Raw genomic sequence first — 19,015 nt, forward strand, 5'->3', positions numbered from 1 at the left:
GATACACAGCATGTGTTTGATACTGTGATGACATTCCACTCTCGGGCATCAATGGAATCAGAGATCCCAGGGACCCAGTAAGTCTCATTCCACAAACAGGTTGCTCCTCCTTTGCACTCATCCTTGGCGAGGTGCTGGCTGAGCACTGTCTTCACAGCTGTTGGGCCACCCCACATGACGGATGATGCACAGGTAATGAAATAAGAGTGGCAAGTGAGAGCAGCAGCCCCTTCATGCCACAGCTGATCATTTGCAGCATGAGGTTTTGTTAAATACTTACAACAGTGCAATGAAGAAACAAAGAAGAAAAGTGCTTTTTCTCTGCTACAGCACCTGCAAATCTCAGGGTGGAGATTTATTTCAAGTGGCAGGCAGCCTAACAAATCTGGACTGCCATAGCCTGATAACCGGTCTCAGCTTTTGTTCCTCCATGGGAATTGCTTGCTGTGTTACTGATAAGAGGGATCCAGTTACAGATGGGATCTAAGTTTCTGTGAGGGTGAAGGAAGGTCCTGGGCATCCGCATCCCAGCTGCTTCTACTGCTTGACTTTCAGAGGCAAATGAGCTATCCTAAAATCTGTGTTTTAATCAGTGGCCAGCACAACTGGGAAGACCTGTGAGGGAGAGGAGAGAGGGAAGGCAGGAGCAAATCATTCACCTCCCAGTGCTGACCCAGATGAGGTAGGCAAACCTGGTGTCTTGAAGGAAGCGTTACTGCAATTTATGCTCTGAAAATCGATGCTGTGTTTTGGTAGTCCAGCTTGTGCCTAGTTGCCTCAGGATTATTAGAGCAGCACTTGAGTCAGATGTTTAACATTTGTTCAGTAAGGACATTGATACCCCTCTTTTGGAGAAGGACTTTACAGTGTGTTAATCCTGTTCTGGGTGCGATGTTGCCTGGAAGCTGCGAGGGTCCAGAACACAGCAATGCCTCCCAGAACGTAGTGCAGGAAGCCTTAGCAGTACAGCACACATGCCTCATGGTATACAGATCCCCACAGATACCCTGGCAGCCTTGCTGCCCTGCTCATAAATAGGATTTTTGGAAGTTGGTTATGACCGGACTTGGCCATTTAAAAGATCCCAATGTCACATCTTGGTTGCCAGAGTTTAACAGCAAATAAAGAACATAGATAAAACACAAGTACCCTCATACCTGTCCCTCACACTTGTCTTGCTAGTGGTGCTCTGACAGCCTCTCTTTCTTGGGGTTTTAAAGTCTCCTGCCAGCAGGTATTGAATCCATTTGGCCTGAAAGTCTGATAGCCAAGCTTATCTGCAGGTAAAACATCAAAAAGTATGTCCTTGGCCTGCCTTTTCCCTGACTGTGGAAGAAGGCAGTGTCCATTCCTCCAGGGAAGGTGCAAAGCCTTTTGCCCATGGCCAATGACTTGTATTAGAGAGGATTATTAGCTGGCAGCAGTGTCCATGAACCTGAGAATTGCCTTCTGTTCCTGTACATTGCAGGTGCTGCAGTCTCAGACTGGTTCCAGAGATATGCTCTGGTTTTCCCACTTTGCCTCAAAGCAGCTTGCAGGTGATGCCCGCTGGGCTGATGGCTGCCTCACTGTCTTGCTCAGGGAGGGTGGGGATCCAGCTCTTCATGTTTGCTAAATTACCACTGTTCATTTTTTTGAGTGGGGAAAATGAGAGCTAACAGTGATACACCCACAGCCTGTCTGGCTGCAAACACACACCAAGTGCAGCACAGTCTGGAACAGTCATCCCTCAGATACAGCACACAGAGCAAAACAAGACCTAAAACGTTAAAGTACACTTTTATCTGTAATCTGTTCTAATGCAGCTGCCTAAAGGAAGAGAGAGTAACAGGACTAAATAGGAAGATTTTTCTAGTTAACATAAATCTAAGCTTACTTTGTTAATATAGCAAGCCAAATTTTCTTCTGAAGTCTGCAGTTTGATTTAGAGGCAGGAAGGAACTTATAAACTCATTAGTGTCACTTGATTCTGTACGTTTGCATAAAGACTCTTGATCTTCATTATGTTTGTTGGGTTTGTTTTCTGTAATGTCCTTGGGTTCATTACACCTCTTTAAAAAAGCCTGAGGTTACCATGGCAGACTGCCTACAGAGGTGGCAGGGGGTGTGGAAACCACAGCCTGAACCCAGTGGTTGAGATGAGTCTTTGGGGAGTCCCACTGCAGAAGCTGTCCTGTCTGTATTTTAGCTGAACTAAGTATGCTTTTTAAAAAATCAGAGCTCACGCTGAATGCCTTGCTCCAGGTTTTGCTTTCCTGTACTGCTGCCAGCTGGGTTTAAACAGGAGAGCTTTATTTGCCAGATCTCTCCTGGAGCTTCATAAAACAGGGCCATCCATTTTCCACTCATTTTTTGCACTGGTATCACCCATGGCTCCTACTTGCTGCCTCTCTCTCTTCCAAGTGGTCAAAGTTTGGACAGCACGGAGCCTTTAACAGCTCCAGAAATGAGCATGGGTTGCTCTGCCTGAAGCAAAAGCCCCTTTCCGTGCCCAGGCACAGTGACCAGCTGTCACCAACCAAAATGACACCTCTGCTTAGGCTGAGCTCTCACTTCGTGTGCTGCCAGAGCATCCTCCAGCGGTACGGAAATGCTTTCCTTCTCTTTGAAGTAGCCCAAACTCACTGAGCCCTGGGCTGCAGATGATGTAATTTAAGGGGGTTTTGTGGTGAGGGCTGAGTTTATGAGAGGGTGAAAAAAGGCTTTTTCATTGACAACAGGCTCCCAAGATCTTTCTGAAATAATTGCTGACAAAACTGGGATTGGTTTTGTTGTAATATTGATGATCTCTCTGAGCAGCTTGAGTTTCATAAACACGACTTTTTAATTATTCAGATAAAAATAGCCAAGGTATAGCTGCAAAACAGTCATGCTGTGTTTTTCAGATTGAATTTAGAAAAGGAGTTAATGTAACTTTCATGACAGACAAAGGTACAAATACACAGAATATGCAAAACATCCAGAATCTAAACTACTTCTGTGCTATACAGAAGTATCTGTACACATTAAATGCAATTCCAGCTTTTACTTTGCACTTGCTGGCAAACAAAGCCACTTTCTAAGGCAATCCATACCTTCAGACTGTCCTGAATGATGTAAGTCAGGGTATCTTTCTTTCTCAAAAAAAACCAAAAACAAAAACAAAGCCCCAAAACCACTTTGTATGAAACCTCCTGCTTTCTTCAGGTGGAAATACTCGGGCTTGCAGCTGAGTATAGCTTGCTGCTACTCATCTGACAGACCTACAGTTTCACAATTCTTTCATTGTTTTTAATTTTATTACACACAAGCTTTTTGGACAACTAACAACCCTCACAATGTCACAGGGGCAGTTACACACTTTTGTAGTCAGATATTTCATGTAACACTTTCTCAGTAGTGGAATAGTGCTGGGAACCAATTACAGATTTCTTGCCATAGCCTGGTACAGCGGCTCCCAGTCTTTGCTCATTTGTAAGTGCTCTCTGATTTACAGCATCCTCAGAAGAAGTAAGATTTGCAGTACATACTGCCGTGATCTGGTTGCCGTCTTGGTTCATATTAAACTAATAACAGAGATGTGTGAAGGTTTTGCAGATTTCCTTACACAGATTTCCTTACCGTACTGTATTTACTCTTTTCAAAAGATCTGTGGTCTTCAGATTTTACCCCCCTAAGTAAGAAATGTTGTTTTAATGCATCTGCCTTAGATTAGCTTGCAACCCACCTAAGGTAGTTGTAACAGATAAAAGCACTAACTGCTGCAGACGCTGCAGAATGGAGCAATATACCAGTAGTGAGAACAAACCCTGTGAATTCAGGGCAATAGAACCACAAAATGGGAAGAGGAGGTCATTCAGCATGACACATTTGTCTGGAAATCAACTCTCAGCTGAAGGCAGTGGGAGGAGAAGAAGAAGGGATGGGAACAGGGAGGAGGAGAGCCCCTTCCAGAGGCCATATCCCTGAGGCCAAGGCTGTGCTTTCATCTCCTGAGAGCTCTGGAAACAAAGAGGGATGGGAGAGACAGTGGCAGAGCCAATGGCCTGCAGTCTGCATCCTCCAAGCAGGTGAACTGTTGAACATTGTAGTAGATAGCAGGACTTCGGTTTATTGTGAATTTGGTTCTTGAAAAAGATGCTTGCGGAGTAGTTCTGAAGACAGAAGCATTTTTCTTATCTTCGGGTAAGATTCAATAAGGGAGACATGCTGTACAACCCACATGGAAATGCTGTCCTGCCTAGACAGGCCATGTAAAGTTTCTTGCACTACCTGCTATGAAGCTTTTCAGCCCATGTAGCTTCCTCTCTTTGTTGTTCTTTCATGGGACATCATCTCATCTGACAACACCTTCAGAAACTTTGGCATCTAGGTTCATCTTGGGCCTCACGCTTCCTCCAGACAAGGCAAAAACAAGGTTTCTCCAGAGTACTTTGCAGCCACATCAGGGTGAGCCAAATCTCATCCCACACTCACACATTTCCTAGTGGACACCCTTTGCTGGCAGCTTTGGCAGGATTTTTCTTATACTCAGTCTGACTGAGAAATGCTGTTCCAGTGATTCAAAATTCAAGGGGTCTTTTTTTCTTGGCTGCAGAGCAGAGGCCTCCAGGCAAGCCCATGGTCAGAGAACCACCTCAGTATTCCAAAGCTTTGTGCTCTTGAGAAATTAGGTGTTCTTGCTGCTAGGACTGGGAGGGGTGAGGAGGAATGCGATGAACACTTACCTGTCTTTGACAGTGAAAGAAAATCTGGTGGTGCTTTGTTTAGAAAGAAAAACATAAGTGTTTACTGGTTTTTAACATCCCTGGGTGTGGGAGAGACACAGAGCTCTGTGTTCCTGCAGCAGTGGCAAGAACTCAGTGGGTGTGGACGTGCCCATCCAGGTCAGTCCTCCTCAGTTACAGCTGAGGACCAGGGCAGGGAGCACCCTGAAGGGCTCCCCCAGGGCTCTGATTTGTGCTGCAGAAACAAATGGCTGGGATCAGGAGAGTCAAGAGTCTACAATGACAAATAAACAGAGACTGGTAAAGAGCAAGCCCCAAATACAATTTTTTCCCAATCTAATGGCAAGAATAACCTCTTGCCTCACCCAGTTCTGTGTGCATGCCTGGTTGCTGTAACACTGCTTTTTTCACCTCCTACTGTCACTGTTCATGTAAGCATTGAAGCTATGGTTTCATAATCATGAACAACATGAAAGCAAAAAGATTTTCAAATTTACTTGACTTACACTCTGCCCATTTCAATAGCACTATTAAATTTCTGCAGGAACTGGGCTAAGAGAAGAGTGAAAACTTGGTTTCCTATGCACAGATTTTAAGAAAAAAGTTTCTGTAGCACAAATATGTAGTATGTATTCAATGCACAGTACTGAATTTGATTACACTGTACTGAATTTGATCACAGAATTGCACATCTATGAATAATGTAGGGATTTAAAAAAAAACCACAAAAAAGATAAAAAGGTGTAGGGTATTCTTGCACTGTTTGTTATCTCACGAAAATTATCTCTACCACAGTCATTTACTTTCTAGTTTAAAATGAGTCTGTTTTAAAGAGGGGGGATAAATACAGCCAGAATAGTTAGGACAATCCACCAGAAGAAAACTGAGGGTTAGAAACTTTGGATGGAGCACATCAGGGCATCTGGAGACATGCTATGTGTACAAGGACTTGTGCACGGCAGTCCCCACTCCTTTGACCACACTGCTCACAAAACTCTCCTGGATTGACAGGGCTCCAATAGGCATGTAGGAGCAGAAGGCTGGGTGCTTGTGATAAGGTTTTTGTCAAAACCAGAGGTATCCATGGATAGCCAGGTCCACGTGCTTGTTGCTTAAACCACTATCCATTAGGTACATGATCCCTCCTGTGAGCCTGGACAGAGAACCCCGGGCAGCATCAAAGGCTTTTTGTGCCATGTGCAATAGAAATAGCAGTGAAAAAAAACCCCAACAAAACAGTTTCTTCCCCAGGTGGCTCACAGTTTAATGAAAAACTGCAAGCAATTCTGAGAATTACTGAGCAAGTAATTCACTTCAGAGTTGGACTTGACGATCCTTGTGGGTCCCTTTCAACTCAGAGTATTCTTTGATTCTGTGAAGTGGGGAAAAAAGAAAAGGATGAGAAAACCAAGATAACAGCTGGTCACACAAACATCTGGATTTAGGGCTCTTGAAGCAAAGAAAATTCAGCTGTTTCTATTCGAGTTCTATCTACATTATTTTTATTTCATGTGACAGGTCTCAAAACAGATTGGTGGAGAGGGAGATGACAGGTCCCTCTTGGGAGATGTTTCTAGTGGGCTACCCCAGGAATGTGCCCAGGTCTCAGTGCTTTTCAGAATATTTCTTTTAATTCACTGTTGGCAAAAATTGAAACAGAGCAGTCATACAGTTGTTGTAACCTAGACTGAAGTTGGTAATTTGGTTAGGGGAACTTACTCAAGCCACATAGGTCAACGCGCCTGAACACACTGATAGGATCAAAGACCACTGCTTTATCTGCTTAGGCTCCACATTTTTCCCCAGTGTCACTCCTCTCCTCAACGCTGTGCACCACACTGCATGCACGACCAGTGGAGCAGCGACTCCCAAACAGGTGGTCAGGCAGAAAGAGAATGATGTATTCCTCCTGCAGACAGCATTAGTGAAACCATTACTGAAATGCTGCATCCATTGCCACTGTCATGCTTCAGAAAGGATGTTTATCATGAAATTTTACAGGAACTCATATACAGTGGTAATAGCTGTAGAGATAATCTCAGACCATTTATCTGTGAGAAAATTAAGGGGTGACTTGACTCAAAACTGCAGCTGATACAGGTCCTTAAGCATAAAAATTGAGATGTTAAGGCATCACTGGCTAGGTTCTGAGGTTTAGACCACTTCAACCAGTGAACCTTTGGAACAATTTACTTACTGATGTAGTAAGCCACATTATGGCTTACTTCAGTGATGGCTTCTCCATCACTGAACACTTTACATGATGATGAACCACTTGCTCAAAGCCAAGCTATAGCCAAAGAAATATTATGAAGCGGAACTTACGGTCATGGAAACGATCACACCAGATAATCCTTTGTAGTCTTAATACTTATGAATTACTATTATTTCCATCATAAATTAAATACATTTTCCTGGCCATCATCAAATCCATCATGAAACTTGGATCTGAAGGCAACATGCAGATACAGCAAAGCAGCAAGAATGCAAATGCGTAAAACAATAATTTAGCCCACCACACCTCTACAGCAGGAAAAATGAACAAGCAAACAAAAAAGGGAGAAAAATAAGGGAAGGAAAAAGTTTCATTTTCATGCCTGCAGAGACAAGCTGTGTACAAGCTGAAAGAAAAAGGAGATACAGTCATAGACACACACACAAACACTTTATTTAGAAAGTTCTGTTTCATTGTAAATCACTTTTCTTTACCTGGGCTCTCGGACATTAGGACTGAGTAGATATGGCACTTCAGTTCTAGGACAGGCTGCTAATATGTCATTTTTCTAGCATAAAGCCCTGGTTGCTTAGTAAAATTTTACCCACAGCTTTACTTCCCTTTATTTGGGCAGAGAGAGAAAGTTGAAATTATAGGCACAAATACAAGAATCTTTATGGTGAAGAGGCTTCGACAGCTGAGGCACTCTGATCTATGACTCTTCTTCCACTGCACAGTTACCTCACATCAACTGCAGATATAGCAGGACTCAACAGAAAAGGTTTGCTCTTTCTTTTTCCCCTTCTCTCAGGGAGAAAGGCATATTATAGAAACAAGTGTCTGTAGTTTTTAAGTGTTTCATACATTTTAACTCTTGCCTAAAGGACTGAAGAAAGAAAAAGACTCCAGGCCAATTTAGTGTATAAGATAAGATAAAGAGAGCAGGTCCTTTAATCTCAGGCCTAAGGCCCAGGGAATCCATACCACACGTGCCTCTAGGTAGTGGTTCTATGATTTTATAATAAGATCCATCCAATCCCAGTTCTGTCCATCCCCCAGTTCTGCCCCCCAACACGCCCCTTCAGGAATTGGGTCTGGGGGCATTTGGGATCCCTTCTTCCTCATCCGCATCTTCTTCTCAGCACACACAGACCTTGGAGTTCCTCCAAAGTTCTGGGCTTGAAAGTCACTTTGTCTCTGTGATATCTTCTGGTCCAGGCCTTAGGATGTTTTTCTACAATTCTACCTTGAAAAGAAGACTAAATATGCTAACAGAATTTTGGAGGGATTGATATGAAATAGGATAATAGGGTTAGGTATGTGTAAACATTATGCTACAGGGTAAGGGACATAATACAGCTACATTAAAATCTACATTCATTACACATCTACTTCTAAAATCTATAAAAGTTTAAAAATAAAAAAAAAGCTCTGAGGCATCATAACAGAGTTGAGTATCTTAAATACCCAATGCATTTTATTTATTGTACATCATTGTGGGTTTTAACTCACTTTACATTTACACTATTATTCTGTGAAGATCTGAGTCCCAGAGGACTGAAAATGCCTCCACATACAGGAGCTTCCTCCAAGCTACTGACAGAATAATTTGCATTTCCCTGTCCAACAATTTGAAACTACTTTCTCATAAAAATACTTACTCTTTAAAAGCTTTGACCATTTCAATCTTAAAAGATTCCTGAGATAATGGGCACTTGTTTTTTTACTGAGACTGCCCTAAAATATTTGGCCAAAAATAGCACAAGTATTACTGATGCAAACAGGAAGCTTGTTGTTAGAAAAGGTTTTATTATGTCCATCTGAGTAAAACCTTCTTTTCTGTCCTGGTGACAGTCCATCACCACAAATCTCAGACACTGATGTCTGAGGCAGTGCCAGCTGTGCCAGCTGTGGCTGAGCGCTGTTGAATATCCATCTCTGACGGGGCATCTGTGGGGCCTGACTGTCCCTGAGCCCCAGACTTCACGGCGTGCACTGCGTAGTTAAGGCTCGTGCTTTCCATCCAGCTCCACGAACCCCAGAGCGGATTATACAACATCCCATTCACAGTCTTGACTGAAAAGCCATCTAGGAAAGAAAGAAGCCATATAAAGGAACTGATGTTCTTAAATATTGTAAATCACTGCAATATCAAGGTCTTTAGAAGAGCAAGACTGAAATACACTTCTTCCTGCAGGCTGGGGAGCAGCACTTCACAAGCTGGGCTTTGTCAGACACCACTACATGCAGTGCCACTGGCATTGCGGGTGACAGCAGCTCCTGCTCCTGGCAGTGGCTTCAGCATCTCTGTGCCAGGCCACGTACCATGAGCACGGTACACGTGAGCCCCTGCAATGTGCTCTCCCAGAAACCCCAACTTCACACCACCACACCTGCGTGACTGGTAATGTTTTCTGTAAGCGGAGTCATTCTTCAGATTGACGTCACACACTCCAGAATCAAAATCTGAGCCTATTTGGAAGGATTCTGCAGATTCCCTTTAGGAATGGAAAAATGTAAGAAAGAGGCAGAAGAATGCCATCAAGGGCTCAGTGCAAATAATGAGTGATTTATCACTCCCTGCTGAGCAGTGCTCAGTTTGCTGCATGGATCCGCTGTGTCCCAGCAGGATACAGGATGGAAGGCAGAAAACAAACACCCTATCAAAACAAATCACTCCACTGCACCTGCTTCTCCTTTTGAAGGAAGAACAGAAAGAACCACCAGTATGTGAACCAGTATTAGTCATGTTCCTTATGGCATCACTGCAAAGTGCCAGGAAAAGACCTTGCCAAGAGAATAGCTCCACTCATACTTCAGTTTCTTTGCAGTGAATTAAAGCAAAGTGAAATATTCCGTGACAGGGTTTTAAGACATCTGCAGCAAAGGAGGGCAATGGGCAGAACTCTTCCCAGCTCAGTGCTTTGTCTATTTTAAAAGCAATCAAACCAGGGCAATTTAATTAGAAATAATTAAAATCAGTATAATAGTTTTTCAAGAAATGAGTAACGAATTTGTGGTAGGTTTTATCTTCTCATTTTTGAAGAAATATTTTAGCAACATAATATGAATAGAGAACATGGGGCAGCAACCAAAACTAAAAACATCTCCTCCCAAGGGAAAGATGCAAACAATGCAGTGGCAGCAGTGCAGCTCTGGAGTGCCAGTACAGTTATTGCTTCAGACCTGGCCTAGAGCAAATGAACCACTTCAGAGCATACATTCTGCCACCAGAACACAATGGAAAACCTTGGAATTTTTATTTAGGCTATCAAAGAGAGGGCAGCTGTAACATGATTTGTTTGAGTAATCACTGCATTCTTAGGATTTCACTTAGTTTATTTATTTTTTGCAAAATCCAGTAAGCAGCAGTGTCTTTAAACCAGAAATTATACTCATAATATATGACTGTTAACTCAGTCAGGAAAAACTGTGTATTGTTGCTGGTACTCACCCCATCTATCTTACTCCTTTCCTATTTCTACAGGGACTATTTGGATTCCCATCATTTGGCCTGGAACTTACTTGATTCCAGGAGGTGCTCCAGCTCTTCAGGGGGAACAAACTTCTCCCACTCATGTGTTCCTTCCGGTACAATGCCCATTATCTTTTCTGCAACCACAATTCCCAGGACATAGGACAACTGTGTTTTATTGATTGTCGTAATGAATAAAGAACCTTCAGGCTAATTAGAGGATTAAAATGTTCAATTAGAAGAATATTAATTTTAAAAATTGTATATTTAATCACCTTAAAATATAGAATTTGTCAATCTGCAACTCTACACAATGCAAAAAGAAGTAATTTCTTCCCAAGATAGGTATTTAGAAGTATAACATTTAAATACAAGACAGAATATAATGTTGTAACAGTATGACGCAGTAGTCCTCAAAGAGTCAACATAATCAGAGTCTTGCATGGCCTAAAAACCATTTCCTTGCCCAAAGAACACCTAACCAAGAACAAAGTCACTTATAACATTTCCTGCCCAGGAAATGGTTAAATAAAAGGTATTAAGGCATATACAATATCTATTGTAAAAACTCCCTCAAACCGAAAAGCAATCAAACAAACAAACAAACAAAAAAACCCCAAACCACTTTTTAATTGAAATCAAAGTAAAATGTCCAACGCTGCCTAATTTTTGAGACTCCTGAGTGCCGTGCTGTGCTTGTTTTAATGATCACATGGTTAAAAAAACAAGGCCAGAAAATAATTAAAAGTCTTCAAAAGACTGTTTGGTAGAAATAAATGAAAATTTCTTTGTCCCTATCTGGCTAAAAATTAGTTCCGTTCAAATAACCGATATTCCTTCTGATGATCAGAAAGGTAAAGAGATTAAAGGAAAGCTGCTGCTTGTGTGCTGAGTCTACCATTCTTCTTTACAAATGAATATCAAGAGGAATAACCACCTGATTATTTTCAAGTACAACTACGACCCTTTAAAAGCAATCCAGGAGCACATCTGATGTAATGCTGGAGCTGGAATAGCATCTTGTGAGTCAGAAACATCTGCTGAGAACTAAACACTGATGTTTACTACGATAGCATCAGCCTTGACTGTTGCTCAGGTTTCTCCAGTGTCTTCTTACTCCTGGGTTAACACCTCAGTTTCAATGCAGTCTGAGCCATAGCTGTCCATCAACAGCAGCACTGTCATGTTTTCTCTCACCTGGGTGAAATCAGATGCAACCTGACTTCTTAAGGTCTTGATGCAATGCAACATTGCAACACTAGGTAATAACACTAATAACACTAACACTTTGCTAAGCTAGGTTGGGGAAATAAATTCCCCAGCTAAAGGTGGGAAGATGTACTTGCATCACAAAGGAGAATGGTAGGCACCTCTAGAGTGCTTCTGACTTCAAAGTGGAGAAAAGAATGCAGATGTGCTTTCACATTCCTTTAAATAAGAGCCATATTAATAGAGAATAAATATTGCCAATAACGAAAGCAAAAACTCTCTTACCTTTAACACCTGAGAACAGCACTTGATAAACGTTTCAAGGTCAGCCACATGCTCCACTACTTCAGAAGCTACAATTACATCAAAGGTTTCCATAGACTCTTCCACAATCTCCTCCAGTGAACTGGACTTGTACTGTATTCTCTTGGCCAGGACTGGATCAAATGACTTGTGCCGATCTGCTGTTCTAATGTTGTCCTCCAGAGGATCAATTCCAGTAACTGAAGCTCCCAGTCTAGCTAAAGGCTAATAAAACAGAGTATAATTTATTCTCTGCATGAAAACAATTTACTTAAGGGTAACTTTGCAATGTACATACATGATGCAGAAAACATCCATTAGAGAACAAGACAAACAGCAGCATGATGAGCTCTGATCCAGCAATTTTATTTTAAATGTTTATCGAAGGAAGAAAACCCTTAGATTTGGAAGAGGTGGTGTTAATTTTCTTAGAAAATTATACACTGCAATATACACATTTTATATACTGGGATATACTTGTCTTTTAGAATAATTTATTCTGCATCTATTTTGTTACACCAAATAAAGATTTCCTCCACTCTTACTCTCTGATAGAGGAAAAAAACAGAGAGGGGAAATCAACACAGTAATTAAAGGGGGGAAAACAATGCCGTATTTAATTACTGTCATTACTTTCTTCAACATCCACCTGTAATGGTAAATCCTCATATCTTTTTAATGGTTACTTAATATATGATTATCTCTGGGACTTTTTCACTGCTGAGAACTAAACACTGATGTTTACTAGGATAGCATCAGCCTTGGCTGTCACTCAGGTTTCTCCAGTGTCTTCTTACTCCTAGGTTAACACCTCAGTCATCACCTCTTTTGAAACTGAAACAGGCTGCAGAACATGACCACATGTATGATATTCCAACCTGAAATTTACCAGTTGTTCAGCCTGAGAAGGTGATGCAGCACACCAGTTTTGCCAGCCTTGTCAGAGAGACCACTCTCAGAAGGCTACTGGATTTGTTTAGAAGAGAAAAAAAAAAAAAAAAGAAAGAAAGAAAAGAGGGGAGAGATTCGGGTCCCTTTGTAACACCTCATTTCAGATGCTGATGAAGTTCCCAGGGTAAGTCATCCAGATCTGTAACCCTAAATTCACAAATCATCCCTGGTCTATTGATGGGACACAGCACTGTTCAGAGCCTTTGTGGACAAAGGGTTCCATCACAAACAGCAACTTCTCAGTCCCAGGTTTGTGCAGACTTCTCAAGAAGCCTCTGTAACATCAGAAAATACTTCTTTGGTAATGAAGATTGTCATGATTCTAAGTATTCTTGCCTAGGCTTGTAAATTGAAAAAAAAAAACCAAACTCAAAGATGTTTTCATGTTCCTTCCCTTTTGAGTATTTGAAATCTTATTTTACTGATGAACAGCAGAATTTTAGAATTTCTCATTACCACCTCTCTTGTTTTCTTAAACCACCACCACCACCACCACCACTGTGCAAACCAAATATTCCATAGGGTTTGTAGGATACACTACACTATATTCAGTAACTAACATATTAAAGAAGAGAAAAGGTCCTTCTTGGAATATTAGAAATTAAGCAGTGTAACAGTAAAACAATTCAAATACCTTGTACACTTTTTAACCAGAAAACACAGAGCACGCTGTTTCTTACCTCACTTAGCAGTCCTCCACCACAGCCAACATCAAGAATCTTTACTCCAGAAAGTGGATTTCCCAGATGATAATTACAACTCATGCTCAACAGAGTATCTCTGAAAGAAAAGGGATGTGATTAAGGTCAAACACACAAGGTGCTTTAGTAGATGCAATATTCAGTTACCTTAAGTACTGATAATTTTTCTTTTACAATTTTTCTTTTTTTCAAGTTTTCTGAGGTTATGCAGAAATAGTACATTTAAGAAAAACTGTCTTCAAAACCATACCTAATAAATGGCACTCTAATATCATTCATAGAATGAAGGGCTGAATATTCTCCTTCTTCATCCCACCACTTATGCGCGAGGAGCTGGAATTTTTTTATTTCCTTTGAATCCACTGATGAGTGTGAAGTGCTGAGAGGCCTCTTCGCAGTGAGCCTAAATAATGAAAGCTGAATGTCATTAAACTAATACTGATATTTTGTGTTGGCTGAAATTAAGGAAAAACAAATTCTGTATCAGAAAATGAAAAAAGGCAAAACTCATGTTCCTTTAGAGACTCTAGTTCAACTTGTTTAGTAGCACACAGATTTTATACACTATATGGGTGACACATCTTCCCAAACAGATGGCTGCATGCCTGTAATTTTTATGTCAGTAATTAACAAAATAGGAATAGGCCACTTCAAACATTTAAACATGAGTGAGATGTAAAAATGGCTCCATGTGACACTGTCACAAAGTAAAATTAAATTGTTATAGAAAATGGTAGTCCCTGTCACATGGGATTATTTTAGATGCAATACTTACATGCTGCTTTTCATTTCAGTCAGTGAGACAGGCAGAGTACTACTGGATTTCAGTTGTATTTTCCAGTTGTAGTCCTGAAGGATACCTCTCAGGCCTGTCTGAAAAGACAGATCAGCATGGCCATCTGCATAAATAAGACAACCAAACGAAAAACATCAGCTTTAGGAGAGCTCAGAGGCAAAACACACAGTTGTAGAATGCTGCTCTAGCACAATAATAACCATGCAAATCTTTGCACATTTGTTCACTATCATACTTCAGGAGTGCATGGGCATTAAATAAGAGTGTATGCTAGTTGACCACCCCTGTACTCCTCAAGTTACATGCAATGCCATTTTTCAGAGCCTGAATGGAGCTTTTCATGCAGCTGAAATGTTTCAATTAGTGTGAATTTCCCCAAAATGTTTACTCTGATCATAAGGTGTGCATACACACACTTATCGGCAGTGGGTTTATTACGTGTTGGGATGACAAATACACAGCTGCACACCCATCTTGCATTGCATGAACTGGTAAGGAAACGTAACTAAGAAAACTTCACGGACTGTGCAGACAGGCCAAGGACACTGTCCTGAAACTGCTCTCCACTCCTGCTTCGACGACGCTGAGCTCGGATCTCCTGGCACAGCGCACCCGCTTACATCGAACTGCTGCCCGGGCCCCTGAGCCCCTAAGATCACAGCAGTACCTCACCATACCCACAACAAGACACCCCGGAGGATGATTTTAAGCTGCAGCGAACGATGGAGCGATCCACAGACACCTCTGGGCTGCAGAGGAGGCGGCAGGGGACAAACACCTCGCTGGGAGAGCCCCCTCCTCCGCCCCGGGCTGCCGCTCCGGGCCCGCCGGGCGGGCACAGGGCTGGTGCGGCACTGCCAGCCCGGCCGGCGGTGCCGGGGACGCATCCAGGAGCTTACACACACACCCGCCGGGAGGTGTGCGGGGCCCGGCTGCGGAGCAGTCGGGGAAGCGACGCCCCGTCACTCCGCCTGTACCGCGGGCCGCGCCGGACCCTCCCGCCCGCTCAGCCCCGCTCACCGCCCGCAGCCCCCGGCAGCGCGCCCGCCGCCCGCCCGCGCCGCAGGGCGAGGGTGAGCGCTCGGGCTGCCCCGGCGCCGCCGCCGCCCCACATCGCCGTCACCGCCGCCGCCGCCGTCGCCCCGCCCCGGTCCGCTCCCGGCCGTGCCGGCTGACTCTCGGGCGGGAGCCGGGAAGGTTCCGCCCGGCGCTGGGGCCTCTGCGAATGCCAACCCGTACGGTGGCACTTGTCGCCAGGGCTTCACCTGAAGCGACTCTGCTTAAATGAGTACCCCCTTCGTCCTGATCCTTGCCTGTCTTGGAACAAGAAAAGGCTCCCTGAGCAGAGGCTCGTTCGGACGACACAGCGATGAACAGTTTTCAGTTTATTACCAAGAAACTCACCGGACTTGCAGGGTAGGGCACAAACCACGCGACTCCTCCGTTCAAGGAGAGGGGACGCACGGCAGGCAAGCGATTCCCAGCAGCCTGCAGTGCTCCGCTGCGGGATGAGCAGAACTCCTGGGCTCCCAGCATGGCTGGGCTCGAGACAAGCGCCCGAGTTCTTCCTCTTGGGAACCATCCAGGCTGGTTTGCTGCTGCCAGTTTCAGAGGCTGCCGTGTCACCTTTTGCAGACAAAGCCAGACTGTGGCCCAGGAAGACAAGGATGCCTTCCCCACTCCCTTCCCGGGCACTGCAGCCCAGGGCCCTGGACTGAGGTTCGGGTGAGCAGTTCAGGGCTGACAGACACGGGGAGCCTTTTCCCCCAAACTTGGGCTTCAGCATTCTCAAATCCCCATGGTGAGATAGTTTAACAAGCTTAAAATGGAAAAGAATTAAGCCAGTTTTTAAAAAGATTTCTTTTCTGACACTTTATTGAGCTGCAGGTCTCACAGGAAAGCCCAATAAGAACTAAAGCTGGCTGGAAGGGCACGGTGCAAAGCAAGACTAAGGTAAGCCGTGGAAGCAGCAGCTGGCAGTGCTCCCGTGCTTGCCAGGCAGGTGACCACAGGCCGGGTTCCCTGCCTGGCCATGCGGATGCTGGCATCCACAGGCAGGAAGCACAGCCTTGCACAAAGCCAAGGGCAGGGGTAGCCTCCAGACCGCAGGAAGTTTGGAGTAGTATAACCAGTCCTGGTTTGACTTACTCTTACCTCTAATGCCATTCTGCTTTAACTGACCTTGCTTGGTGCTTACAACCCTCACTGCTTGAAATCTGCCTGTTTCTCCTATAAATACAGTATAACTCATGTAGTAAAGTTTGGATTTTTTTTTCTTTTTAAAGCTAAATACAGACTGCTGAAAGGGCTCAAAAAAAACTTAACAGCAATTAAACCTATGGCAAACCTGCATCACTTCTCTACTCACCTGCTTTCCATCCAACAAAGCTCACGGTGCACTGAACTTAAGAGTCATTAATAACACCTCACAGCTACTTAAAAAAACAGAGCTCAAAGAAATCCTATATGCTAGGACAGTCTCCTTAAGATACAAGACTAAGCCTTCCTTCAAACTGTGTATCTGCGTATTACTTATACAAATTAATTTATTACTTGTCATTTATTTAGCAAAGGAAACACAAAATCTGAGCGAGAGCGAATCCTTACATTGCCATTGCTTTTATATTTGTGATTTTAAAATCAGTAACAAGCAATTAAATACATGCATACTGGCAAGTATTCTACTTAAGAGGATAAGCTCATTTCAAACTAGAGGTTGTCCGTAAGACAGGGCCTCAAAGACAGAACAGAGTTTTTGTTATTGTGCCATATTTCAAAATGCATGTAGTTGCTCCATCTTTAAAGTCAGAATATTTTACCCAACTACTCTTTATTTGGCCTATCCATGAACACAGCTGGTTCCTGTTCTTACATGCCGCTGCGGGGACCTTTGGGTACATATTCACATTGTTTTTGTTGTATTCATCTTCAGAACAATTTGCACGGAAATGATGGTTCATTTGATTCCACACTATCCCTTATTTATTAAAAAAGTTTTCAAGGGAAATGCCTCCAAGTGTCATGTTGCTGCATAACATTCAAAATCCTATGTCTTGCTTTCCTGCAGTGCCCTGAAACGTTTTTGCAGCATTCATTTTAAAATGTAAAAGAATAGAGCAACAACCCAATTTAGACTTTTCCAGAAAGATACATACCCATTTTTGTATATATTTGCACATTTTCGGATCACTTCATAAGCATGGAACTAAAAAGACTGGTTGTTATTTTAGCCTTTTCCGCTGAAAAACATTCCTAAGGGAGTTACTAAAGCCCAAAGAAGTCTAACGTATGTGATGCTGACAGAGTACTGATGATATTGAATTACTGAGTAGGCCGTTATAGTAAGATTTCTGAAACAGTTAAATACAGAGATTGTATGCTCTTTTTATTGGCATACAGTCACTACCCATATAAGTGCATTTGTGTCAAAAAAATAATTTTCATATTTACAGGAAGTGACAGAGTTCCAGTTGTTGGCAGAGTATATAAAGCTTTTCATACACAATCTTTTTTATTATTAGACAGAGAATATAAAAACTGAACTGAAAATCAAATTCAACGCATTCTGGAAACTGTATTCCTCAACATCTTTTAAAAGTTATTTCTAGTTTCTTTCTTTCTTTCTCTCTCAAGGCATCCTTCTAAATATCTGAACTGTTACGCTACCCACTTTTAAAAAAATCCTCACTCTTACCCAGAGCAAAGAGCATAGAGAGATTGGATCAACATATTTTTATTTATACCCCTACCAATGCAAGTAGAAGTTATGTGCTGCAAATTATGCCTTATTTTGCTAATAGGTATGACTTGTTTACTCTATGTAAAAGGACATAACTGGGCGTTGGGAGAGTGTTATAATTTATAACCGATTAACTAATTCTTTATCTGTAACAGTATTTTGATAAACATGCATGTATTCACTAGCCATTAGCTTGCTTAATAAAGGCATAGCTAAAATGTGATTCTTTGCACTGAAACAGTTTATTTCTGCATCTAATTTATGAAAAAAATTACACTGGAAAAATGCTGCATAGCTTAATTCTAATTTAGTTAAATGGATTAACCTGTTCATGAAGACATGCTTCACAACTTGCCTGTACTAGTATATTTTTTCTTAGAGGATACAGCCAATCAAAGAAAACTTACTTTGATGTTAGGCCTTTTTTCTTTTTCACAGCTGGTGTCATACCAGACCTTCTAGGCACAGATCTCTCCCTGAATTCATGTTCTTCTGCAACAGTCACTGACCTAGGGTTGTACATTGTTGGTTTGCTTTTTAACGGATATTATTTCACACTCTTGTTACTAACAGTCAATTTCCCAAAGCAGATAATCAGTGACCTCTTTCACTTTATAGTAATACTAAACCCAAAATTTTACTGACATTGCTGTCTAATCAATGTATTATCCTTACAGGAATCACAATTCTCGTAATGCTAACAAAAATAACCAGCTTTAATATTCACTATGCATTTAATTAATGCATGTGCCAAAATGTAAAGTTAACCTATTGTCAGTTTTCTAATGTGTACTCAGTGACATTTGTAAACGTATTCCATAAAAACATCTAAAATTCTGAGATATGTTCGTGTAATATCCCTGAACATCCAGAAAGTTCCTTCTGAAATCTGGGTGAGGAATATAGTTCCAGAGCTTCAT

The 19,015-nt window shown here is 42.3% G+C and overlaps 1 protein-coding gene across 3 annotated transcripts; it reads right to left on the reverse strand.

Annotated features, from left to right (window-relative positions):
• Positions 1 to 8,360: 8,360 nt before the first annotated feature.
• Positions 8,361 to 18,613, reverse strand: COQ3 (coenzyme Q3, methyltransferase). 3 transcript variants are annotated; one of them, XM_017818694.1, is made up of 8 exons: positions 18,503 to 18,613; positions 15,761 to 16,175; positions 14,336 to 14,459; positions 13,811 to 13,963; positions 13,540 to 13,639; positions 11,891 to 12,133; positions 10,447 to 10,606; positions 8,361 to 9,009 (listed from the first exon to the last, which is right to left on the reverse strand). In XM_017818694.1, the coding sequence occupies exons 2-8, from the start codon at positions 16,140 to 16,142 to the stop codon at positions 8,792 to 8,794; spliced, it is 1,380 nt and encodes a 459-aa protein (XP_017674183.1). In that variant the 5' UTR covers positions 16,143 to 16,175; positions 18,503 to 18,613; the 3' UTR covers positions 8,361 to 8,791. The 3 variants fall into 3 exon arrangements, with proteins under 3 accessions (XP_017674183.1, XP_017674184.1, XP_017674185.1); XM_017818695.1 differs by lacking the exons at positions 15,761 to 16,175; positions 18,503 to 18,613 and adding an exon at positions 15,377 to 15,480; XM_017818696.1 differs by lacking the exons at positions 15,761 to 16,175; positions 18,503 to 18,613 and adding an exon at positions 15,024 to 15,116.
• Between the last annotated feature and the right edge of the window lie 402 nt (positions 18,614 to 19,015).

Source organism: Lepidothrix coronata, unplaced genomic scaffold (genome assembly GCF_001604755.1).
Source record: "Lepidothrix coronata isolate B3197 unplaced genomic scaffold, Lepidothrix_coronata-1.0 Scaffold70, whole genome shotgun sequence".
Lineage (NCBI taxonomy): Eukaryota > Metazoa > Chordata > Aves > Passeriformes > Pipridae > Lepidothrix > Lepidothrix coronata.

What these genes read in the sequence shown, in the direction of transcription:
- COQ3 (XM_017818694.1), bottom strand. Translation starts at nt 16,142, where the DNA reads ATGCTGAAGCCCAAGTTTGGGGGAAAAGGCTCCCCGTGTCTGTCAGCC. An exon ending in ACTGAAATGAAAAGCAGCAT is followed by an intron (nt 13,964 to 14,335) that starts GTAAGTATTGCA and finishes TTCATTATTTAG; the next exon opens with GCTCACTGCGAAGAGGCCTC. An exon ending in GGAGCACCTCCTGGAATCAA is followed by an intron (nt 9,010 to 10,446) that starts GTAAGTTCCAGG and finishes TTTCTTTCCTAG; the next exon opens with ATGGCTTTTCAGTCAAGACT.